This window comes from Opisthorchis viverrini (genome assembly GCF_000715545.1).
Source record: "Opisthorchis viverrini unplaced genomic scaffold opera_v5_440, whole genome shotgun sequence".
Classification (NCBI taxonomy): Eukaryota; Metazoa; Platyhelminthes; class Trematoda; order Opisthorchiida; family Opisthorchiidae; genus Opisthorchis; species Opisthorchis viverrini.
Genome location: NW_008752103.1, coordinates 128,613 through 156,258, shown reverse-complemented (window position 1 = coordinate 156,258; position 27,646 = coordinate 128,613). Strand labels below are relative to the sequence as shown.

At 41.6% G+C, this 27,646-nt stretch overlaps 1 protein-coding gene across 1 annotated transcript; it reads left to right on the top strand.

Moving 5' to 3' along the window:
- Positions 1-8,506: 8,506 nt before the first annotated feature.
- T265_11082 (hypothetical protein) lies at positions 8,507-27,596 on the top strand (the record flags this gene model as incomplete). The annotated part of the gene is made up of 6 exons (XM_009177641.1): positions 8,507-8,671; positions 11,887-12,064; positions 18,661-18,935; positions 21,338-21,510; positions 22,191-22,374; positions 26,863-27,596. 6 exons carry the CDS (start codon positions 8,596-8,598, stop codon positions 27,474-27,476), a joined length of 1,500 nt encoding a protein of 499 aa, XP_009175905.1.
- Between the last annotated feature and the right edge of the window lie 50 nt (positions 27,597-27,646).

The following is a 27,646-nucleotide window of genomic DNA, read 5'->3' as shown; positions in this document are numbered from 1 at the left end:
CATCACCATAGGTCCAACGTTTATCAAAGACTCATTTGAACGAATTATATCACAAATCAGAATTTTATGCTGTGCCCTTCAACTTAATAATACTTCAGTGAATGGTTTCGTGCACGTCGGACTGTGTTCGAATAACTCGTAAATGTGCCTGTGAAGCTGAGCAGCTGGCGAGCTGGTGAGAAATAACACAAGCTCGTACATCCAGCTGGCTGGTGCAGCATCCCCTTCAGAAAACTTATTCAGTCATCAGAGGAACTGGGCTAGGGATGTGCATTTTACTGGCTGTAGCAAAGTCACATGGTGGCGTGCAGATTGCCTCTGCACCTTCGACTGACGGGCTAAGAGATAGAAACCTTCTGTGGATGTTCAGATTGCAGCACCTGAATGAGGAATTCATATCCCATTGGAGGAAGCGAAGGTGAAGTTAATCTCATCCATAGCCAAAATATGTCTCGACGGCTGAGCACTTCCCCGAGCGTCACAAATTCATCTGTCCGCAAGAAACCATAAAAAGTCGTCACACTCCAATCTCGCCAACTACCATACTAAAAAGCAACCAAGACTTCTGTGGTTTCTAATGGCCATCACGACTCGGCTCTTTTGTCAATGCTGTAGTGACTGAAACCATACCGAGATCGCACCCATCAGCAGTACGATTCCGAATTGTACGGGCGATTCGCTGTAGTTTGGTCTGCACGGCTGTACAAGGAAATTTATATACCCCGAAAAAGTGGACAAGAGCATCTTGTATTTTTATAGCAATTTTTGTTAGAGCACACTTGTGTTCTGTTAGGTTCATTTTGCTTTTTAGGGAAATGGTTTTTTCCAGAGGCTGTTTGTTTGATGAATTTCCTATTTAAATACTCTTCCTGTACAAATGATATTTTCCCTTCTCCAAGTGAATATCCTTCATTCTGAGGAGTACATGTAGTGCACTTTAATGACTGGCCACGGATTATCCGCTATTGTCTTTCAGAAGTAAAACATCTAATCAATAATCTCATACCTTGTAGGGACGTAGTAAACTACTTCTCGACAGCCCACGACCAGTTTCACATTTATTGGGGCTCATCACGTATGTGTGGCCCCCGAGTTTCGGTCAATCTTCCGTTCTACTTGAACCAAGAAATTTACCTGGGCTCCAGGTGAGCTTCCGTTAAAATTAAATCGGTATGAAAATAAGTGTATATTTCGATTCTTATATCTTGTTATGATCTTAAGGGGAACGATGAATAAAATATATGGATGTGCTATCGTCTCGAGTAAGCAGGGCTTGATAAACACCGCGAAAGACTACTGTCCAGTTCAACGAAGCTACTCCTTGCAGCATCTTGTAAACCAATGTAGCTATGAAAATTAACATCAATGGAGAGCCCTTTAGAGAGAGGAAGTTGTCAACTTGCTCAGTCGTTTCTTCAGAATGTTCGTCACCCATTCCAAATCTAGAATGGCGGAAGTCATTGAACAAACACCGGCAGTTTCAGGACACCGAGGTTCCCCGTTTTTTGTAGACAGTAAACAATGAGTAACTTATGATCACACACATAAACCCCTCCACATAAACCCCTCCACCTTCAATTTACTGCGTGGAACCAAACACCGCAATGTCTCTCCATCGATGCTATCCTTCAATAGTGATGAAGGCTCATTCACGGTTTTACAAAACAATAATGCGGAATATGAGTCGGGGTCCAAGTCTCCTAACATAAGACTCAGCTGGTTATAGAGACGGAAGTAATCAAAAGACCAGGCAAATTATCGCATACAAACCTTACTTATCATGAAGTTTCTTTGCTGAATCACTTGCAGCAAAAGTGAGGATTCTGAAGGAAAACACAAAAACCATCGTTTTCTCACGCGCCTCTTCACATATTGCAGCGACATCAGGAGATTTTCTTTGTATGATTTCCGACGTAAATGAAGATTTCACTTAGTGCAGTAGTATATGAACTTGCATCAGTCTGGACCGTGAATTCTGGAACTGTTACTCTGACCACGAATGCAATGAATTCTTACATCTTGTAACCAATGACAAGGGGATCGAAAGACCTTCACATAGATGCACTTCACGGATGAATGTTTTATCCTTGATTACATATCCAACCTCAAATTCTTCAGTTGCCACAAGATTTTAATGAATGAAGCATAGCTCAGCTGTGTGGCAAAAACCTATTCAATCTGTATTCTATTCTCCTGTGGTGCCCCTTCTTTTGTAGTAACACGGATAAGTTTAGAAAAAGTCCTGCGATCGAAGCTCATCCTGAAAGACAGGCATCGACATGTGTTTTGATTCCATATAGCCCAGAATGAATGAATGGAACCCAGAAGAGGCGGGTAAGGTGCAATTCAGCAGGTTAGGCAATGATCTGATAAGCACTTCAACAGTGAACAAAATGGCATTTGTATGAGCATGGTAAGTGTGTGATCGAATGAAAATTGGGCAAACTAAACATAACTACCAGCCAAACTCACTGTTCTTGGATTTTCCTGAATGATCTGATGCTGTGTAAAATGGGTAAAACTGGATATACAAGTTGTCCTAGACCCATTCTTGGGCATTTCAAATAAAATTTCAAACTCCAATATTCTTCCATCTTGGTGCACCTAGAATCGTTGTACAGTTACTATAAGATTTGTGAAAACGTTCAACCTACACCTGTTCATTACGATGCCGATTAAGGTTTTGTAACGGAAGGGAGACCCACAGCTGTGTGGGCAAGTAACACCAACGCTTCCTCAAGCGAGCTGATGCGTTTATTTGTTGATTCACACTTGTGCTCTGTACTCTCAGCACCAGAGGTGTATCTAACCAAAGATATCCTGAAGAACAATATAAGTAATCTCAACTGCTATGAAGTTGTGGGAAAGCAAGTACGAATGCAGATGCGGACGACATGCAACGGAATTTCGTCATCTGAAGCTATCAAGAGGACGATATCTCTGGTCACAGTTATCTGAATCCACAAATGCGTGAGGAGTTATGGAGTGCAACACACCGGAAGATGTGCATTACCTAATTCAGCACTTTCATCACGCTTATGTCAACCATCCAGACACCACTGACATAATATGAAGCCTTTGTCATTAGTCCCAAGCAATGTAAATTAAATATACCAAAAAATGAAATAAACTGCAAAGGCTTCTCGAGTATATCTCAAAGTCTAAGGCCGAAACATAGACATCCCAACATTAGCATGAATACTAACATAGATAAGCTTCCGATTTCGGATGGTTGGGTATATGATGGGTGTACCTAGGTGCTCATCATTCTCAGATACACTTAGACTGGTTGAGATTTACACACCTTTCAAAACTCGTGTACGAATTAGAGAAAGGCTTTTTTCAGCCAGTTAGTGAAGGACCTGAGTATATGAATTGGTGCTATTCGAATTATGAAAGGGAGTTGAGGATTTTCAAGTGACGCCGATACAGTATTTATTTAAAAACTGATCTGACCGTCTTTTGTGATATCTCGGAAATGTGGTCCCTAGCTATGCACGGCACTATCTTCTTTTACAAGTCAAGTGCATAATAAGAACATTAACAAGAACATTACCAAAAAAATTACAATGTCACTTTTCGATTTGTTGGACTATACAGAAAGAGCTACTTCTCTGGGTAGTACGAGCTGTACAAAATTATCACACCGGCCGCACTGGCTGACATTGTATGGCCGCGAATGATACCAATCCATGCACCCAATATCTGATGTGGTATTGAAGATATTCCCGTGCATGTTGCAAAGATTCAGGCATTACCGTTAACCTTTTTGATGCTGGGATACAGTACAGTGGGCATGTTAGCATGCTACCTGTATATAACTCATCAACATCATCTGAGAAGAATGAAACTTATCACGAAAAAAATTCCAGTAGAGAATTGTTTGCTTTGTAGGCTGAGTAAGGTGACAATGCACATTTGAATTCACTGTAGAGCAGACAACTTACTCCCAGAGTTCTATAAACCTGACCAAGTAATGTTGTCTAGTCTACATTTTAAATTGAGAGCGCGGTCATAATGATCCTTCCTAGGCTCCAACTCGACACCTGTACAGAGCACAGCTGACACAGTGATCATAGTCTGTTACCAGAAAGAGACCATCAGAAGTAACGGGCTGAGGCCAACCCGTGTTGTTCATACAGGATCTAGATCCTTCGCGATGGCGATCTGAATGGGTATGAGGACATCGATCAAGCGAGATTGCTGGTCGTCACTATCTACAACAACAATCAAATTTCTGTCACCGATCTCTCCCACCTAGCATTGCTCCATAGCCTGCCAACATATTCCACCAACACATCATTGGAAGATATCAATCACATTGAAAGACGCTGCAACTCTTGGTCACGTGTTATGAATCGCATGATTATATATATATATATACTATATGGAGCTGTATCCCATATATGTAAACATGTGATTTAATCGCACTGCCGATCAACCTCTCTTCACCCACTAGTCGAATGGTCGCGCGTTCAAATGTACTTGAGATTTGTGAGATGCGCACTTCTGATGATTATCAGCAAGGGTGAAAAATTTCCTGCATAGACTGGGTTCAACAAAAAGAAGGAATCTCAAGTGAAAAGTGATAAATTTACTCCTGATTTCTCGAAGTTTGCTTCTTCGTGTCTTGTAAATATTTGGAGTAGACAAAAATTATACGAAGCACCGAATGCATGAATGAAATCACACCAATTTCTCTATCCAAATTGCGCCCATAAGTCTTGTAGTTATTTGACTTTTGGAAAACTGTTGGGTACTGTGGGGTGCATTTCTTTGAATCGCGACATTGCCGCTTTTACTGTCCAGCAGGACCTGTAAGGCTTGGCTAAGAGGTTTCATAATCATCATGCTGTGTAAACACCGGGTTAGCCTTCATATATACAAGCGGAGGTAGGTGGCCTAGGTAGAATTTCTGGCGGTTACATTGTTATTTGAGCCTAGAAGTTTCAGTGCAAACTTTTTCTCACTAGTCAAAGTGCAATTTTGCGTAGGTGTAGATCATCGTTGAGCTCTTGCTCACATTGCTCACGTTGGCCAGATTATGGTCTCTGAATGGGATGGACCACTTGGGAGATCACTGGATAAATGACATTTACGCCTGCCGTCGGTGAAATGGATCCCAGGGTAGCATTTCCACTTGCGAGAAAGGTGATGAAGAAGAGGTACAGAGTTCAGCTGCAATCACCGTTCAAAAACATCACGAAGTGTAACCAATCAAATAGACCCAATTTTCTTGAGGCTCAGTTGACCAATTGGCGCAGGCTGCGGTTGTGTGCTCTTGAAGTCGTACCAGTTTTATTCACTGAATTATTGGAAGACGACGTTACCAATGCATCTTATGTAATCTGTTACTTTTTGTTATGTTGCCCTCTACACATATGTAGTCGTAGTGTGCGAAATAATATCCTCCTCCTATCCTCTCCTTTATCACCCTCAAACATCGATCTTCTCATAGTTGAACACACTGACCGCCACGTCAGCACAAAAAACTTCGACGCTCAACAATAAATGAACATTGTAAGTAAAAATACATATACCCAGCTCTTACTAGGTGTTTACCAAGGAGGGAATGCACAAGCAGTTACTCAAGGAGCCGAGCAACACTGGGGCACGTGACATGAAGTAAGGAACTACGGGACGGTGGTGCTATATGCCAAATAAAATCTTGCCACACTCCTAATCGTGGCCGAGTGGCTTAATGTTCAACTAATAACGGAAAACTAAGAGTGTCAAATAACTCAAGTTGCACATTGCCAAAATGTTTCAGCAAGAATGTTTCAACAAGTTTTTCAGCATGAGTTGAATGAGAATAGGTATCTTAAATCTTACTCCAACTGAAAGCTGAGGTGCCTTTATGCACCGCTTCCGGTAGAACAACATTCAACAGGGAGTGCGGTTGAGTTTCTCGTGAATTATGAATCAATGTTCGGCAATGCACAGGTCTAGTTTGATATCAACTACGCAATAAGGATACTTTAAATACCGAAGTGAGCATATCTGATGTACCCAACAGAATGCAAAACATGCGCTGAATTGTTTAGATTTTATCGATTCCATAAGCACTGTCAGGTCGAAACAAATACAGAAGAGACCTGAATGAAGGTACTTCTCAGCAGACCCTCCCCTCCATATGGTTTTAGTCTTTCAGCGTTCTAATGAAGATGGGATCAAGATTACAAGCATTGGTGTTGCAGTGATTCATCGTTAAAGCCAGCTTCAGGTTACGACGAACATATTAACTGGTCCGGGTGAGTTCCTTTATCGGAGTGAATGTGTCTGACTAGGATTAACATTTCACGAAAATGTTTGTAGTTTGTATACTAATTGCTGGAAAATTAAAAGTAGCACAAAACCACTCACTCAAAATGCCAAACATTGGTTAAAGGCATCAGCAGAAAACCTTGCTAACTGCCTGGCTAGAATTTGACAAGGATCTACAAAGAATATAGTAGTTTCTCGAATTGCGTCGACATTTAATTTGATTAGTGCATCAATTGTTCTTCGTCCTCCGAGTATCGCTGAAATTGAGTGCCAGGTGGAGACAAAAGGGTTTCATAACCGTTGGCTGTCCTGGTCAATGGAGTCGACATAAACTGGTTTTTCAGACAGGCCCTGAAACATCCGCCGCGGATAAGCTGTGTTGCTCATAGTGTTTTCATCAGAATCACGTGAAATGTTGATAGGTTGTCAATTGTCTGAGACCTTCATTTCTGAGCATATAAACCCAGTATTTATGACAGTGTCAGTCTACCACATTCGTTTTAGCCGCGGGTGTACATGTACCTTGAATTGAATCTTAACTCTACCGTCCTTCGTGGACAAAGAACTTCAAAAATACACGGCGCGGTTAACAATTTCCAGCTTTTTTGCCGACAGTAAGAGTTTTAATGATACTCGGTGTGTGTAAAGCCGACCCGTACATGAACCTTACAGCTATTCCGACGGGCATAGACTGAATGAGGGAAGTACTATATCCAAGTTTCACTCCTGTTAGAGCTCAGAGCTTACCAGCAGTTTACAAAAACTGTTACTACTCGGACGGTTATCTTGATTTCGAAGCATTTTTTGCCCTGAAACCTAGTTTAAGTTTGATGGGACTGCTCGAATAAAGCGCATTTTGCGTATTATTGTAAGAAAACTGAGTACGAACATAGGGTATTTAAATTCTACAGAAGCCTCTGCCTAGTGCATCGTTCATGGAAAATTCGAAGCATCTCATCGAAATTTTTCGGGTTAAAGCGTCACTTTCCACCGCACGATTCCAGTGATTCATTGTTGCCAAGTTCTGCAAATTTGGCTGGTGTCGTCGGAAAAAAACATTTAGCACTTCCCGCTCAACACACTGATAAGTTATCTGCTCTGGACCCATATTTTAGTTTTTGAGCTGCATTCGATGTCTCACTGATTATGACTGAGTGAGATGCTCAAAGACTTCCGTACCGGCAGGTTCGGTAACTGCACTGGAATCGAAATTGCATGTTACCATCTCCACGCAGCAGCAATATGATATACGATCTTTCGGTGTTGTAGGCTGAGTTGACAAATGTCTTTTCGGTTCGTTTTGCAAAGCAACCGGCAACTAGTAGAGAACAGACACCAGATTTTTGAGCACTTTTCTTCCAGTGTATTATATCTGCTGATTCGCCAATCTGTGGTATCTGCTGCTGACCCGCTACAGTGCTTAGTGTCTGAAAAAAGACTCACAGAAGGGAACACAACAATTATATTTTGAACAAGCGAGTGCAAGAGCGTGAGTGCGTGCGAGTGCCAGTGCAAAAGTTACAACGGCCTCACGCTATCTAAAGAGGACTTTCTGACATTGATCCAGGCTGTTTGATAGGCGTTAGTGAACATTCATCAACATCGATCGTGCCTCTATGGAATGCCTGAACGCTGATCACATTCGGCCGCGCTTCTGTGGCGTGCATGAACACTCATCAGCTTTTGCTGAATTGATTGAATGATTGACTGGCCTGGATGCCTGCCGGCTTTCCTGTTGAGGTTTTGGTAGAGCAGTAGGTTCCGGGCGTTCTGAGGGCGTTCTGACCTTCCTGATACAATGTTTTTTCTATTAAATTTGATGTGATCGGGTCCCCTCAACAAATACCACCATCCGAACCGATAGTTTGCATAAACGGCCTAAAAAACTCGTCGGATTTTTCGTACTGACGATCAAAACTTAGGAGCGTGTGAATGTGTATACGAGGTTATTGATTATTATTTGAGTCCATCATGAAATTTAAACCTGAGCAACCGCAGTTAGTTGTGTGTAATGTATATAGCTTTATCAACTAACACCTTACAGCGCCTCACAAAATAAACTTTGTGGTCCGGTTACACCGAATACGGGGACTTTGGTATGCCGCAACCAGACTAACCAATATATCGCAATCGATAAGTGAACCTTGTGCCTTCTCAAACCTTCCTTCTTAGAATCTATATCTGCATGTAGCTTCTTACGTGATGTACTTGTACCTACGCAACCTCATTGGTTAACATGTACTTTGAACTCCAACATTAGCTTCCTCCGTAAACCGGTACTCATACAAATTGGAAACCACATTACGAATTTCAAACAGTTCTCTCATCAACATGAAAGGCGTTGTCTTGCTCAGATGTCTCTTCGTAGTTTTGTTTCTCGGATTTCGGGCTACCTCCAGAAATGTGGGTAAGTGTGCTCCCCAAGTATCTATGTTCTGCTTGTCATCAGATTTGTCGTTTAACTCCACAAGGTCATCAGAAGAAAAAAATATTTGTGTGAAATCTGCCAAGATTATAGTCAACTTCTGATGAAATACACTTGCAAATTAGGCTAGTGTGAATGAGATATTCAAATTCATCTTTTGTGTATAGTGTCCTTTAATTGCGCATGCTGCACAAAAGACACTCCGAATTTCACTTGGTACCGCTTTGAGGGACCATAGTCTCTTTTCTGACAGAACAAGCTAGTCAAAAGTTTGCGAAAATCTTTCGACAGTTAACCACCAAATTCACACTTCTTGAGACTTAGTATATAGGTCTACTAACCCAAGTTCCATTATCCTCAATTTGTACGTAACCGACGAAATACGCTAACTTGAGATAGACCATATTCAAAGACTCACTGGTACCTCCACTTAACTGAAGGTATCTTTTTGTAAATGGTCCAGGGACAACTTTAGAAAACGGTGCTAGCTTACGAGACTGAAGTTAGAGCCTTGATATCATTCAAATTTTGTCGAAGTTGATATATCATCAGAAAGCACCAAAATCTTTTGTCTACTGAAATCAACGAAGCTAGGTGGATTTTGTCAACGCAACACATAGGAAAAGTGATAAAGGTAGAGTGGCTTTATTGGCTTATTTCAGAAAGTCTATTGGGCATTTTGCACCTCAAGTAGCTAACCACATGTCTGCGTACTAGGATTCATCGAAACTGTGAGTACTCTTGCCAGATAGAGCTAAAGTCAGGCTCTTCACCCAGTGATGACATTCTATCCGGATTTGAAAAATGTCAAGTCAATTCATGGGTCCAGCTCATCAGGCATGTACCACTGTGTTTTGAAAGCACACTTTCTATTCTGTTGACTCCGCACTTTGTGGTAATGCAGAACTGCGTGGTTTGCGTCTCCGTATGTTCCAAAAACCGCTGATTTCTCGGGGTTTCTAAAGTTTGTATCTATTGGTGCGTAGTTCACGTTAACTTGTTGTCTCCACGTTGAGTTGTTCAGTGAAAGAATAGCTTATTCTATTCAAGTTATCTCAAATACGGTTGACTGAAGTTTGTAGGTCATAAGGGAGGTTTTTACGACCTACTTTGTTGTTCACAGGTTTCGTACCGGAAGACACGAAGATATAATTGTACTGACGAGATCATAACGCCACTCATATATTCAATAGTAAAACCACTTCCGGTGAATAGAACGTCTTTTTCAGCAACTATCTTAAACACGCCAGGAAAAGACAAAAGGATGCGACAATATTATAAGACGACCCAGTAGCCTTTTTCCACAAAAGGAGATTGCGGTGATTACGTATGTCCGTTACGTTTAGTTACACACAGTTTTGGAACAAAAGTCTACCATGGAAATAATGAGGCAGCAGACAAACGAGTCATTACAACGTTCTGACAAAGGAACTCCACCCGGTGTATGCGCTCATTAACATGCTTTTGCATCTACAGAGTCTAAGGCCGTGCTCCTGATTATGTACTAACTCCACACATCACAATCCAAGAAGAGGTACTTAAGATTGTGGAGCCTTTTACATCTCTTGGGAGTTGTGTTAGTTCCCACTGTGGTGTGATAGACGAGGTCGCGTTTGTTAGTTTGAGACATATATGGTGGCGGTGGCATATCTCTAAATCTCAAGGAGTGTGTTTGTCGGGCCACAGTACCGGTTGCTTTGTTGTTCTGCGGCTGGGAGACGGCTATTTCCAACAGCTGAACTGAGACGCCCTCAGGTCTTCGACTACCAATGTCTCAGAGCCATATTTCATATAGGCTAAGGCTAGCGAGTACGCAATGATACAATTAGCTAACGAGTGTTCGGTTGTGCAACAGGGATTTCAGTCAAGGAATATGCCCAGCACCAAAGGCCACGTACTGCGGATACCGAATCATTGTTTGCAGTACCCGATTCTGGGTGATCAACCTTTGGCCTGGCTGCCGACGTGGCTCACCTTCCAGGATGGGGTCCGTGTGGTCAATTTGTGTATGGTTGCGCATAGACGCCAATGGAGTTCTTGTTGCTAGTCTCTATCCAGCGTGTATGGGTGCGTCTCAGGTGTAGGCGCCTTGGAATGAATGTAATAAGCTAGCATTAAGTTCCTTCCTCATCCATTTTTATCTCTTTCTTTGCGAGAAGGATCGCAAAGGAATTATGGCTGTGTGACAGCGAAGCACCACACTGGACACTGTTGTTGCGCTGTCCATCATGAACATTATTCCCTTTTTGATGTTCAGATAAGTTACTTTTAGAAACGCCTGATCAAGTGAAACAACACTTCCAGGTTCAGCCAAATTCAATAGCAACCGTTCCATATTAAAAGGCACCGGGCCGTCCCAAGCGGTGAATAGAAATCTGGAACGTCGGTATTAACAACTCGATGCAGCTTTTCTCCTCAAATATTATATATATATTCACCAATTACTATTTACCTAGGAAGTTTTCCCGGTGTTCAAACCTTGGATCTTTTATGAACGTCAGCACTTAGTAGTTCAACGCTTGAGAAATAAAGTTCTTGTTTAGTTTTGTCTACCGAACCACATGGCCAGTGGCTGCACTTAGGCTGTTTCAAGTAATTGGATTTTGTAAAAGTGTCATCGCATATGAAAACAATGTTGAGAAATTTCTATGTTTCAATAGAAACAACCAATATAGGTGAACTAAGCGAAGTCTGATTTGCAGCTGGTTAGTTCTTACGTATCAGCCTCTTCCGAGCAAAACTAAATCCTTTAAAAAAAACTTGAAGCTTGTCAACTCTGCCTAATGCTTCTCACTACTAAAAGAAGTTGTTACTTTTCCGGCGATAAAATCATCTAGCTCCGGTTTTGTGACAATTTGCGGCACGTGCAAGGTAGGGATCCACATAAAGCGGCCATCGTTTGCTAAAACAGATAACTCAATCTAAACGGACTTGGCGGCATCGGCGCCGGTAAGTGTAAAATAACTCAAAGCATGGGGCTCGGCTTTTGTGTGATGCTAGCTCGAGATAGCTTTTAATGATGGTCGGAATGCTCCCATCTGCGACCCCCCATCGGTTATGTAGACAGGTAACTCAGCGCTGCTTGTCAAGGCGGTGAAATCAGTCATATCCATTTGAGTATGAGTCTAGTTTACACGCCCCACGTTCCTTGGTCTGCTTTGATTCTTTGCTCTCCGTTTTTTTGAAACCTCACCTAGGAACCTTCTGGCACTTCACCGACTTCCATGTCAACATGTCTTATGGCATTTTGAACAGCAGTGGAAGTTGGGGGCGGTACGATCAAGACACCAGTCCGATAGTTGCCTTCACCGGAATCGAACTCGGAAACGATTATGGATATGCTGAAAACAAGCCCGACTTTGTCATTTGGGGAGGGTAAGTTCCTGGCTTGAGGACGGATTTGTGTAATGTGTAATACTACAAATTTTTATCAAAATTATTCAGTCTCGTAGGAATATTTAGGCGTTTCTTTAGGTTGGACAACCAACAGACAAATGTTTCCTCTCTGTTTTAGCCAAAGAGACCACCGTTTTTTCAGTCATCGAAGCCTCTCGTTCAGTGATTGTCGCATACACAAGCTAGATCCTTTTCTAGTCAGTCGGCTGTAATTCCTTTGTTATGGCCCAGGTTGATTAGATGGTGAGAAATGATAAATAGAAATCAAACGCCATCAACTCATTCAGTTCAACTCACTGTTCTTTAGAGCTGCTTATCTAAGCGTCCAGAAAAGCCTAACCAAACCACACTCATACACCCTAACTTCATTCATATTGTCTGTTTGGTTTCTCTAACCCATCATCCATCTTACATTGGAATCATTCTTCAAATTACAGTTTATTTTACGTGCTACGTCGGCATCGATCCAATGAAACGCATTGAAAACAAGTGTCTGGTAGCTCTGTGCCCTGGTAGTTTGGCCCCAGCAAAAACGATAGGTCAGTATTGACTCGCACAGAAGACTTTGTGATTCGACCAATGCCCGGTTTCTCAACAAGGAAGCTGAGGAAACTAAAGATAAACAAGTTAATCACTAAAATTAATGGAACCTCATTCATATAGATACGTTGTAGTTGGTCCCCATACATCAACAGTCGACAAAAAAACCCTCAAGGAAACCACACTTTCCAAACAGCTCCCAAGCAGCTTCATTCGTGAGCTAGGAATCTCATGACCACAAAGAAAACTGTTTGCATTACTCTGTTAAGGAGGGCCGTCCCCATCGCCATAGTATATATATATATATATTTATATATATATATATATATATATATATATATATATATATATATATATATATATATATATATATATATATATATATATATATATATATATATATATATATATATATATATATATATATATATATATATATATATATATATATATATATATATATATATATATATATATATATATATATATATATATATATATATATATATATATATATATATATATATATATATATATATATATATATATATATATATATATATATATATATATATATATATATATATATATATATATATATATATATATATATATATATATATATATATATATATATATATATATATATATATATATATATATATATATATATATATATATATATATATATATATATATATATATATATATATATATATATATATATATATATATTTAAAGGCCACTTCAGGGGTCTCGTTACCTGCCGTGCCCTTACCTTTAGAGGGCCCGATCTCTAGTTTATCTGACCAGACCCACAGTGAGCAAAACAATTGTGAGGTCACTAGACTTCCCCCAATCCCACATTTAAAGTTCTATATTTTGGGGCTTTAAAAACGAAAGACCTCAGGCACCTGTCCACTGATTTAGAGCTTGTTTCATATTGCTGACAGAACCTCCATTACATACTGTTGTGTTCTAGAGGATAAGTTCGTCGGGCCCAACTATGAATGATCCCGTGCTGCGGTCAATTTGAACTATTTCACAGGGTCGTAAGTGCGGTGTTGTCGGTTATGATTAATGCTCATCTAGCAGAGTGCGGTGTAGAACGTCTTTTTGAGGGGATTGAATGGGCCGACACTTGAATCGTTATCGCAGATTGTGGATGCAACAAGTATTGTCACGTAGGATGATAGCTAAATTAGCAATAGTTACATCAAGGTACACTTCGTTATCAAGTACTTTAGTTCTGTTTTCGAGGAAACAAGTAGTTTGTCGCAAAACCCATTTGGAAGAGAGAAGCAAAAGTCGCATACAATCCCAAATTATTAAGTTGACGAGTTAACTCCAAATAGCTCCAATTACTACTGCAGCCTGTCTTCAAGCTGCTCGAACTTTGAAACTGACGATGATAAAGGTTTTACTCAGCTAGGACATACATGCTCAGTGAGTCTTGTTATCAAATTCCATGTCTTGTAATCACCAACCGAAAAAAGTTACGTCTAATGGATGGTTCGCATGGCCTGGTTGCCATGGATATAACAGGAACACAACAAGCTAACAGTGACCGATGTGACTAAGGAAAATCCACTGTGGTTTAGCAGGTTACCCCTATGGGAGGGGGGAATGTCAGTTGGTTGTTGATCTGTTCACCGAGCTTTGCAGTTGGATTGCAAACGTTTCATCACCAATCGAGGTGACATCGTCAGTGCAGGGAATAAAACCACACCACAAAGCAAGAAGAACCCGGCCGAATCACAGCAGAACAACCACACACAGAACTGTCGAATTGAATGTACCCAACGAACCAACCAGACACAGGAGAATGAGACCACGTCAGATTCACAGGAGACCAATCAAACTACACGAAGACCGTTTCCAGAACTACGAGATATTGTTTAGAAGCCATATAATCACAGGCAGAACAGGAGGAATTCACCCACTCAACCCTGCACTGACGATGTCACCTCGATTGGTGATGAAACGTTTGCAATCCAACTGCAAAGCTCGGCGAACAGACCAACAACCAAAGAGCGCACCCGAGCTACCAACATTCCACAACATTGCTAAATGTCAGTTAGTTTAACCGAACGGAAAGATCGCAACAAGTTATCACATCGAGACATCCATTGGATGACTCTTCACAATTATCTTCGAAGAAAAAGTCCGGAGACTGGTATCCACAGCATGAGAATGCACGAACCCATGTCTTCTAACGAACGAGATGAGTGATTAACACCCTGACAATTGAATGAGCTGTCCGGAACATCTGTACGGACGTCAACATTCAAGAAAGCTTGTGAGGTATTATGATAGCTGAAACAAACTTCTCAGTTTTGTGGCCGGATTAAAATCCGCAGTCATGGACATGGGGACAAAAACAATAAACTAGCGTTCCGAATTATCGTACCTGTGAACGCGCTTATTTTTCCACTGGGTTGAGGCTAATCTCGTTAGAGCTTCACACACCCAGCAGGCAACTCTTTTCCGATATTTAATGGGAGCATGCAATATGACTGGGCTGAACTATTTAGATAACTCGAGTGCTTTGTCTGCTAGATGTGGGCGGGAATTCTTCGGGAATAACCGGAATCATTCCAAGCGCTTTTCTTGTCACAAAGTTGGATTGCGCGCAATTTATCATATTTCTAACAATTGCCCTTAGTTTTGCAAACATTCAAGTGAATACTATCTATACGGCGAGCATCTTTTGCTCTTAGTTCTTGATCCCGCTGAGTACTTGAAACATTTATCCCATATTACTTTAGATGACAGGTAGTCATGAGGAGTTCTCAGGTTTACGACAATGAGGCATTAAGATCCTAAACCCTAATTATTCCGTCACTTTGCACAAGAGCATCTTCGCCTTTCGCCACCCGCAGGCATGTGTTCTTCGTCAAAACTTTGTCTTTCTTCTGGATCATACATGTTCCATGACTGAGTGTCCAGCCTCGCGAGTTCGGATATTTGCTGAGAATACTGCACGATTTATTAGACGTTTTGTTTAAGTGCGCATGCCACCATCACGTCATGTTCCGTGTAATGCCAATTAAAATCTATGCTTGGGCTCTGACACACTGAGTGGAAACTTCCTGACTACAACCTTTGGTTTTCCGGTTTTCTTTTCTATGACTCAGATCAATCGAATAGTGCGTGTTGATAGCATAGATGAGTGGGATGGCTCTCCTCAGAGGAAGTCTTAAGGCTTGATGATAGAGACGCGTTGTCTTTCGTGGCTGATTGGTTGATCAGAGTAGTGTATTGGCCCGCTGCTATGCTGCTGATTCATTTCATCATGCCCATGATATAGGAGGAAGAACCATCTTAGATTTCATACTACGTAGTGATGATACGTACTGGCCGTTTAACGACCGAATTCGGCATGTGAAACGCTAATACATCCACCTCGTATTCTTTTTCCTTTGTACTGTTGCTGAGCGCATTCAAATCTTCAACACATATTATTCACTGGAGTGGTTGGCCAATTGTAAATGCACAACTTTCAAGACACGGGATAGGTTAATGGGAACGTCAGAAACACTCTTGAGGCCACTTAATTAATCCGAATAATATCTGCTCAAGAGCTGCACTCGACAAGTGTGCTCCACAAGCATTTGAAAGGCAATATTTTAAGGCCATATTTGGGACGCTTTTGATAGTAGTTAACACTCACGGATGAGTGGTACTCTCATTCTGAGCCATTAGCAGCTGATTTACTTAAGGCACCGAATATCGGTGCGTGAATCGTTGTTGCGGTAATGGTGGATTAAGAAAACCCGTATGAATATCGGAATCAGCAGTGTGTGTGTTGCAACGATGTGCACCCAATCAAATTTTTCCGTGGACTCTTTTCCAGCCAACTATTCTGAGGAAGATTTGAAGAAAGACTATGAGTCACCACTAACTTTGTACCTCAGTGCAAAGTAAGATTTGCTGAAAGACAGGTAGAATTGCTTTGGGCATGGAACAAAGTTTACAGTTCGTACTCGGTAGCCAAGCGTGCGAAACCCTGCTCGAATTTTCCTCCTTAAAGCATGCCAATATGAGAAGCTCCATTGACTGATCAAAAATCACATGGAGGATAATACCAAGTCAGTAGTTCACTTCGTGTGGAATACCAGCCTGAAGAAAAGTACAGTCTAGCCGATACAAATGGCGCCGCATAAAAAAGGGAAGCAAACTCAAGATAACCGAAAATGCGAGGCTGATTCTTGTCGTATGCGAAATTTCCCTCCTGTTTTAAAGAAACTTCATATGGTTGAACCGAAGGGAAAAATCACAGTTGAGCAATTTCATCACCTTTTGGTATAGTGTCTGTGAGGCACTTGGAAAAATGGCACTTTGAAACGACGTTGTCTCTTACCTCACTACTTAGTCTGTGACATAAATGGACTTCAACCCGAGTATTTCAGTTTCAGACTATCCTAGACATAGGTACGGAAGAAAACCTATTCAAAGCATTTGAAGCATAATGAAAGACGCACTACACAGCTGAAAATGACCGTCCAATACCGACGAGGGATCGGAACTAGGATCTATAGATGTGTGGCATCTTCAGGGCAAAGATTCCACATGTCATTGAGTAGTATGCGGAAGTGGCTGTTCTTTGTGAGGGAGCGAGACGTAACGTCGCATATCCCAAACTACTCTGTAGTTTTCAGGACTTTCATACCTGACTTACTCGCGTTTCACATTTGTCCAGTAGCAGATTTGCTGTTTAGGGATTCTTCTTCATAGTATGCCGAAACTGAACAGGGCTTCACTGTAAATCCCTCTGAAAAGAATGTGCTGAGAACTTGAATAGTTTAAGTTGGAACTGTGTAGAAATGATCAAGAAAACTGGCAGCAATGAGACGGTCTGATCCAGTTATCCCATGGTTTAAGACGTAACTTCATGGAATCTCAAGACCAAGGAGCGTCTCTTTTCCGGAGCTACTTGCACTGACATAGCAATCATCTTAGGAGGGCCTAAACACATGCAAAACTGAATGCCAGTATAAGCCTCCAAGAGCAAGGGCTGTGTTCATTTACCCCAAAAGATACGAAATCCGTCCCGACCTCAACGGATAAGCACCCAGAATCGACAATTAAGCTGTATGCGAGTGGGGACCATAATCAAGCCGCGCTTCTGTCAAAAATAACAGGATTAAGTAAGTTTTGCCGATTTTCTTGAAATGTGGCTTAGAGCATTGACAAAACAAAGCAAAAGTAGACAGGAATAGGGTTCTGTATGAAAACTGGACTAATTTAGTGTTCAGAATAAATGCGAACCCTCTATCTCCTTGCCTATCAGTATGACCGAGCATGCAAGTTGGTGGGGTTTGATACCCAGTCGAATTTATAAGGTTTGCTTGTTTTTCTGAAAACGATCGGTGCCGTTATGACGAAAGCAAACTTCGATTTCTAAGCCCTTGAAAGCTGTACTATTTCGCTCAGTTTTTCGGTTGGCTGTTAATTTTTTAGAAATCCATTTTTTCAGGGGAAATTGCTGGCCCGATGCATTTCAAAACGGCCTAGAGGGTTCTGTGTCAGCTACTGAATCAGGAGCAATCCCGCCTTTTCACAAACTACCTGGAGAAATACCCCACTGAGCGACCGTTGTGAACAGACAAACTGTTAAGGTCATGAATTTCTCATTATGCAGTAATGTGCAGTAGGATCTAGGATGTTCCTTGCCAGTTTTATCGTCATCAACACTTACCGCATATTTTTTAAGAAGGGTGAGTTCATAAAAACGTAGGTTGGCTCTAAGTCTCAATTGCGAGTGTGTAGAATGTAGTAAACTTTCAAAATATCTTTCTTGTCCATTAAATTTTTTTAACCGTACTTGAAGTAGATATGATATGGCGATAACCAGAGACAGGTCTTCCGGTGTCTATCTTATTTGGTCACTTATTTCTGGCGGAAACACACTTGTTGAGCAAATGCTTTGTTATTCACTGTGACTTTCATTTGCAATGAGCTCTCAAGATGCTTCTTCACTGTGGTTGCTGATGATAGAAATGCACTACTCATACAAGGCTTTCTTGTTTCAGAGGCTCTGCCCCACAAGGTGGCGCTGCCACTGCCAGGGATCTGCGGGAAAGTCTAGCTTTCCTATCACTGCACTTTAGGAATGCCTTCCCGACGGATCAAATACCCATCATACCGGTGATTGGTACTCACGACATCTACCCACCCAATAAAATGTCGCCAAAGCTGCATGATTCGGACAGGACCAAATGGTGCACAGAACTTGCCACCAATGAGTCATTATGGAAACCGTGGATTCTTGGAGGTTTCGAAACAAAAGAGTCTATTTTCCATAGAAGTGAGCTGTCTAATATGTACAAGCCAATCGATTCATAGATACCCTTTTCTGACGAAGACGATTGCATTCTAAATGAGTGTCCATTCATTTACTTGATTCCTTCTTCTATACTAGTGACAGAAAAACACCATGAGCCATGGGTCTGTTGTTTGCTTGGTCTTTCTTCCACGTTTACTTTATAATAAATTAGAAAACCAAACAAATTCGATAGCACCAAGATCGCTTGAACAAAACTACCCTCCGGATTTCGCAGCAAAAGAAATATCCCTCACAACGTTCAAAGCCGTGGCACTCAGTGTAACTAGCAAAGTTCTACATGGTTATGATCTGAATCTAGCTTGTGAGTGGTACGCTAATCTCAGCAGTTAATCGGAACTCTTAGTCAGCCGAGGAAGTGCATTGTACATTTTCTGGTACGCTTGCTAAAGTTGATTCTATCAACATGACACGCCATTTTCTGGGTCCTTTTCCCGTCACGATAAATCACCAGCCTTCAGCACCTTTTCATTCATCCTGACATGTTCATCCTGCATGCACAGGGCGCCATTTAGAGTGGTACAATGACAAGAACATGACTGACTCTCAGAATACTTTCTTCCGTCTGGGGTGTGCTCAAAGTCCCACCAAGGTGACTTAGTTAGTTCAACAGAAACTGTAAAAAGTGCATTGAAAATTGACATCCAATCAACAAGGTTTCAATCACAACTGTTACCTTGCATGAACCTGATGAGAATCTGATGAGATGCCTGTGATACCAATATTCCTCTTCAACTGGAAAACTGCTCAGCCCAGCTCAATGTTGAGTAGTTTTTGGGAAAACCTAATATCTTCCAGCTTAATAATGAGAATAAGTGTGAATGGATAAGCCTTACCTTGATAGAATTATCTTATTGATATGAATGCATGTTTAAACGCTTCTATTTCTACCGAAATTGTATTTCTTTCTTGGAAAATCTTATTTCGATCCAGCCACTCAAATTATCGTCCAATGCTGTCCCTAACATTCAGCCTAGCTTCGAGAGATAGTGGGTTTTGAATAATTCTGTGACCGATTGCAAGTGACAGTTGACTGGCATTCATAATTTACGCACGGATTCCCATGGCCGATGAAGACTTTATACTGCTGTTTATCGGTCCACGATGATCGGTTTCTCACTGCCCCAGTTGTCCACATCACTTGCGCTGTAGCTAACTACGTTCTTTGTACCGTCTTCAGATTTGTTAGGATGGGGTTTCTGTTAACATCCACACCATGCCCGGTGGTAACTGAACATGCAGCCCTTACATGAGTGTAAAATGTTGTTTGTGAGGGCGGGTCCCCAAATAAAAATGCAGACTAATGTGAACCGCACACGTGTGCAGCTTCTGTCTCCAGATAAAACTACCCTGAACAATCAGCAAAGATAGCATCTGGAACTAACATCCCATTTGTGGAATCTGTATATAATTTGGGAACAGCAAATGGCGAACTGCCCTCGCCCTGAAAGTACATTTGAAGCACTTGGCACCAGAATGCAGGTATTCATACTGTGCAAACAGACAAGACTGGTTACAGCCCTTCTATTAGTCAGAACAGAAGGAGTCAGTTAAGCGTACTCGTTGGTTGCTAGACACATGAACTGGACCAAGTGTTTTCTCTCCATCTTGTGAATTTTGTGTGTTTGTCTCTTACCCTCCGTATATGTCCATAAAACATAGCGATCTGTTGGTGATTGTGTGAAAAGAGTTAGTTAGCCTCGAAAGCTTCGTTCCTGATGAAACAGTGAGTTTATTCGTAATAGTTCATAAAAAGTTACACATGGTGGGTGACCTAGAGTTGCGGAAAGATTAGAAGAATGGTTCTCGTGCGTGGACAAATTTTACCACTGACTTTTCAACGCAGTTTGTACGCCCAGTGTTTATAAAATCGCGTATGCTGCAAGGCTATGTGGTCTTTGTCTGAGGATGTTTTTTACTGCGAAGTCTTCCATCCGTCAGAAAATGTGGCGAATGGATTTTGAAACGTCGTGCCTCATGAGGATAAAATAATTGTAACTGTTCAGATTGCAAATAAGCCGTTCGGAACCATCAGGACCACGTTTGTACATAAAGAGGTCACTTGCATGTTGATTGTGAGTCTTCAGATGTCATATTAAGGTCTTATTTAGAGAGAGATATCCATTTGCATCTTTAAAAAGAAAGTGGCCCAAGTGTGCTAAATAAATTTTGTGAAATATTTAACAACTCGGAAGTATGTGAAATTATTTTGCCTCCATATGTGAGGTCAGATGATTCTAAGAAGAAAAGAAACTCTCTGCAAAGTGTTTGGGGAAACATAGAACGTTAATATCTATTGCACTTAACCTCATATCCCTCAGCGAAATTTTTATTACCTCATCTTCAATGTATGTTTCCCATTACAGACTGTTATATGCTATACACGATTCCCAATAAGAAACCACTAATAGTTCTGGGGTTAAACAGTTTGGTTTGGTACACGAACAATTCTCTTGTCGATGAAAGAATCGTTGACCCTTTGAATCAGTTCCAATGGATAATGGACAACCTCGAGTACGCCAGGAAGAACGCGATCAAAGTAAGTCAGCTAAATGAAAAATGTTCGGGACCGATTGAGTAGTCATCGTTTTCGAAAACCTTTGGTAACCATCGGTAGATTTATTGCTGGGCAACCTCGGAACCTAGTCACTTGGCCTGCAGAAGCTTTTGTTTCAAAAGCAAAACACTGTACAGCAATAAATCTACCAAACGTTTTCGAAAGCCAGTTGGTGTCCATCCAACTGAGGACGGACCGGTTGGGATCGTTCATTACAGTCACTCTTGACCTCACACTTTATCGGCTTTTACATATGGCACCACAGATCGATTTATATCTATTTCGTATTATATTTATACGCACGTATACAAGTGCATTGATACGTACACGAAAACACCGGTACACACACAGGCGCTCACTCGTGCTCAGTGTATCACTGTACTCAGCCTGACGAGCACTAGCTTCTGAAACCACCCAATAAGTGATCAAAGTTCAATCATAATGTGTTCACTGCCGCCGGTTTTTCGAATTCTCTACTATTCACGATGTCCAGTAAACACTGTGACACACCAGAAACACAAGTAGTGGAACCCAAATTACGCGACCCAGCTCGACAGTTTAGCATGAACCGCTACCGATCACCCATTTATTCAGAAAGTGAGTCATTGCCTCTTTCTTAAAGTTGCCTGTACTTTATTTGTCATATCGTGCTTCTCACAAAGGTTATCCTCGCGATGCACGTGCCCTTCGGAGGTCCTGAAATTGGTGCCAACGACTATCACCATTTAAAGGAGACGTATAACGAAATGTTGGTCGAACTTATTCGAAACTACTCTTCAGTTATCATCACAACAATTGCTTCACACGAGCACATTGATGCTTTTCGAGTTATTCTGGATGAGAAATGTAAGTTTCTATCAAAGTTGGCTGTAGTTTTGAGCCATTGGTGAGGAGATACCCTTCATAGATTGAAGTAGCACTGTTTGTTTTACGTATTTTAGCCTGGACAACACAGCGCGGCTTCTTCGCGAATTATTATCCTGATAAATCATTTTGAGACGAAAGTTGACAAATTTTCGTTCTCATTGTTTCAACCAGAACAGTCTTTAACAACTCACAAGTAACTTAAGAGGGAGAGCAATTCAACCGGTGGGTGAAACTTTTATGTGAGCACTTGTCAGTCAAGCAGCAGTCAGCATCTGCCTGTATGATGTGGAATTCTGGACTGAACGATGAGTAGTGCTATATCCTGCCTTAGTGTGATTTGATCACAAAGCTGATCAGCTTATCGTGGGCGAACGGTTTGGTGTTTAGTCTACTAGCCAATAGGTGCACTACTGAGGGTTACATAAGGATTAAACAGCTGTGTAGTTTCTGCGGGCTTTACCACAGATTGGTTTCTCGAATGAAATTTCCCAAATGTGTTCACACTACCGACGATCTGCGAGTAGCTCAGAGAGACGGATAATTTGAATGACAAAATGAAACTTCCAATGAGTCAAAAATCCAGTTAACATTTGACCTAGTGATATGGATTCCGCGGTTCAACGATGATTGAGTTCACCACCGAAGTACTTTTACATCTCAATAACTTCATTCTTATCACGACCTGGAAGACAGTCGTTCTCTTTCGAATGAAATTCTAGAAGGGATTTGGCTTTCTTGGCCTCAGAGTTGTTTATTTCAGCGCACCGTGGTTCCCGAGATTTTGTGGGATGACTTCGATTGATCGGAGATCTAAATGCTCACAAAAATTTGCGTGTCTCTGATGGCAGTGAGTGGTACCACCTAATCATAGCCTCTCAATCTAGCCGCTTCACTCCATCATCTACTGCTGACTTTTCAAACTCAGTAACGCCACCTTTCGAATAAACTAGTGATTTTCTACGAACGTTCACTGCCGTTATCGTCGGCACTGAAAGGATACCAGTGTTTAGTGATCTATTTTATGCCTACTTAAGAGTCCTCAGTATTAGTTAATGGAGCTCATCAAACAGAAAATGTTGGAAGCTGTGGCTGCTCGATTAGTATGGGTATTCGAGCTCGATTGACAGTAGAGCCGGGTTTGCAATGAAACTTTCTGTCATCTCCCTGGGTAAATTAGCGTAAGATATAGTTTCTGTCTGTCAATCGTACCTCGTGGAGATGTTGGCAATTTACCTCATCGGTTAATCCATTTGATTGCAGTGGACTTAGACCATGATGGACTTATCTGGATGGTTTCTTTACAAACAATCAATATTGAGCTTTGGTTGCTTTGGCTGGACAAAAAATTTGGTGCTGGATGAATGAACTCTAGCGGTACAGTCAGTTTTTTTTACCAGTTTTGACAGTTTTTCAAATAAGATTCATGGCACCTAGTTGGTACCATTTAGGCTTAATACAATAAATTCCAAACACTTGGCCAAATCTCTTCCGGAACTATTGTTTTTTCTAGAAACCGATATTCAAATTCTATCTGTAAGTCCCATGATACCGAGAAACTAAAGTTTTGCACAGCTCTTGGGAGTTTTCATCAGTGCGCGTCTCAAGACTAAAGGTTGTGCAGACACCAGTTAACTTAAAGAGAGCTGGCAAATGGTGTAACCAAACTGCTTTTGAGCGAGACAAATGTCAGCCATTTCTCGGTCGAAGGGTTCACATTATGCACCGCGAATTGGTTAGCCTGCTCCTCTTTCGAATACACAGAGAAAACCCTTGTACTCTGTACTTTGAAACCACTCAGATGAGTTCTGGGCGCATCGAATTGCTGTCTTCAAAAAGTGCTAAATAGCTGTGGCACTAGTTCATTGTAGCAACTGTAATGAGCTAGACGATTCTGAGCTATATCATTGATCGCTAAATAGCTAGACGATTCTGAGCTATATCATTGATGGTATTTGGTCGTAGATCACACCAGGCCATTCGCCGATGCAAGTACGTTTCGCGTCCTATGAGACTACTTCGGTTTCCCGGCATGTACAACCATTTTACAACTTTGCTTGACTTTGTGGCAACTTCGAGTTACAAATTCATTCATAGTTGCGTCCTCTGAATGCGCCACATTCGCACGTTCCGTCATCTCTACTTTATTCGCCTAACCGGTCAGGAATCCGAAATAAAATCTATTTACTCGAATGGTACTGTTTGAATCATCAGTAGCCAAAAGATATTCCACCAAACAGTAAAGAACACTGGCGCCTGGTCATCGCGTATTGAGCTTCCGGGGCCATCTTGTCGATACACTATGGAATTGTGAAGACATCGAATTGTTAGCACATATGCAAGTTTATACATTAAAATGCATTTACCAGTCTTAGTATTACAAATGTGGGCAGCATAAGTTCATTATTTGATTTTTCACCGAGCCTGACTGTGGAAGGCAAAGCTTCACCGCCAGTCAGTGATATTGTCAGGATAAATTTGATTGTTCAGTTGCTACCCAGATGCTACAATGTGATAGGCAAGTTAGGACGGGTTAGCCACATGACAACCAGTTATTCTGTTTTTCGACTGGTACTTCAACTGAGACAGCGTTGGGTTGAGTTTGGAATGATTGCTAGCTAAGACATTCTTCAATAAGATCTTGAAGGTCGAATTTTTCTGTTGTTTTCTGAGATTTCTGACTGGATTGCTGACTTATCTTGACTTGTTTATTTGCTCACCGGTTCATGTTCATATTCCGGGGTCCACCTCTCACTTGCTTTATTATTTTGTTGTACTGGCTATTCTGACCTTCCGATATGTGTGCCGACCGTCACAGTGAAGATTCGTTCCTGATTTTCTCAGTTACTATTGAGTTGTTCGGCTTCCAGCATGATTCAATCTGTACCCAGTCGCTTCCCTTTTGTTTTCCGTTGGTTTGTTTGCTAAGCTGGACAAACGTTTCACCATTAGTCAAAGTAAAATCACAAACGCGTTGCAAGCGGAAGTGCATTGAGTTTGGAGATGCCTGTTTGTCGCGCTTGCATGGATTGGTAAAGGGTCATAGATCACTGATCCTTTTTGGATGGGGACTCCTAGTGGCCCGTCGGCTGGCTTTTATTCCTGTTGGTGGATGTCCATGAAATCTTGAGATTTGGCCTCTCGGTCTTCTCGCCTTGGCATTTGTTGGATTCCTTTGTGTTGCACGGTGTGGGAGATAGGCTCGATTCCGATGTGTTTAGTCATTAAGTTTCCGGCTAAGTGCCTTGTATCAGCAAACTCCGCTTCTCGTCTTATCCTTTCCTGGGCAACTGTCTAAATGCTTTTGGATTTCTGTATCGTCCTTCCAGCTATTGCGAAATCACTTGAGTAACCTTCAATGCTTTCTACCTGGAAAAACCCTTTTTTCAGGACTCCTCTATAAGGATAAATGTTGTTCAAATGGAACGCAATTTCTCTGATCTCTGATGTACCTCAGGATCTTAATTTGGCATGTTTTCTCCCAGAATAATTTCATTTGTAATTGATCTTGTGGTGCTTAGGGGACCTTTGCATCCTCAACTTCTAGCGTTTTTCTGCGTCCATTGCTCGGAGGGTTTGAACTATGACGATCAGCTGCTGATTCGTTCCTGACAGTCGGTTGTTATTTTTACCAGAAATCACACCATCCACATATAGTCTCGGTTTTTTTTAATTGCTAATACCGTTGATCGCAGTTTTCACATTGTAACTCCTGTATTAAATCTGAAAGTCCGTGATCCGATGAACTGTTCTCTAAGTTAGAGCAAAGCGGCAGAGTTTGTGCACAAAGGCCGTCTCATGTTTCAGATAGCATTCGAGATATCGAGGTTATCGTAAACGAGAGATCCAGTTGAGTTCGATCGATTCTTCCGTCAAGAAACAAACTGCCGTGCAAATGATGTACTTCGCAAATCTTGCACAATTTGGATTCACGTGGAACCCAAGGTTGACAGGAACTCGGGGACTGTGCCTAATTGATGAGCCTGAAATTATGTGAAAATTATCGTGACGTCGAGGAGTTTCCAGAAACCCTATGAGTAGTGTACCCACAAGAAAAGACTTAGCTTTGTCGTAGAAAGTTCACGGAGTTCTTTGAAATATTTGAGAGCAGATGGAGACTACAAAACCCTGGACATATAGTTTGACACATTCTTAGTTGGAACTACAACCCTAACAGCCCAGCTATCACTTACGTCACTGGATGGAAATTCTTAAACCACTTCAAACCAATGGATAGCCAACGGTGACTGAAAGCAGCAAAAAGCTTGTAGTCAGTGGGAACACAAACTGCCCCCTCCCCCAGAAGAGGCGACTCACAAAGCCTGTCTATGTAAAGAGGGGTCTGGAAATGCATTTAACGACATCCCAAAGTGAAGATCCCCGCATCAGGTGTTACAGTCACTTGTGTATAACCAACTGGTAGGAAATCAGTCGTTTCGTTAAGTTCGTTTATTTGCCTTTCCTCAACAGATCATCCAGTCGGGACCATGTTCCTTGGACCGGCTGTCACTCCTCGCCACATCGATGGTATCGGTTCAAACAACCCTAGAATAAGACAGTTCTTCTATGATCGCGACACCGGGGCGGTTTTGAATTACCGGCAATTCTACCTCAACTTGACACAAGATGGGCCGTCCTGGAAGGTGGAATATAATGCAACCGGAGAATACAGCTTGAACAATTTGACAGCAACCGAACTTGGAAAGCTACTGGACGAGTTCACCACTGAAGATGACAAAAACGGTCGATGGGGAGCCTATTGGAAGCATCAGCTCGGTGGTCGCCCACATGAGAAACCTCCGAAAAGAGGAGATGGTGAATGTCCGGAAGCCAGATCGGTCTGCAGATGCGAACAGATCTGCAGCATTCGTCATTTAGACGTGAAAACATTGAATGAATGTCTGAAAATATGTCAGAGCTCTGATACACCACATCTGAATACAATTGATGATTTGATAAACGGAAGGGGCGGTAGTGATGTGTCAAACGCTGGCACGATTGTGGGCATAGTGATTGGAGTGTTGCTGCTCGCCGGTGTCCTTATCGGTATTGGATTCATCCTATATCGAAGATGGCGTAACTAGCGAAAACAAGAGTGGATGTTCATCGATTTATTGCCCCAACTCTGACCCAAGTTGTATTCAATCATGTCTACTATCGACAGTGTTTTTGATAAACTCTCACTGATCTAATCGTTCTCTCCTTCATTTGGTGTTCTCACTTGTTTTCTAGGTAGCATGAACTAATCAACCGA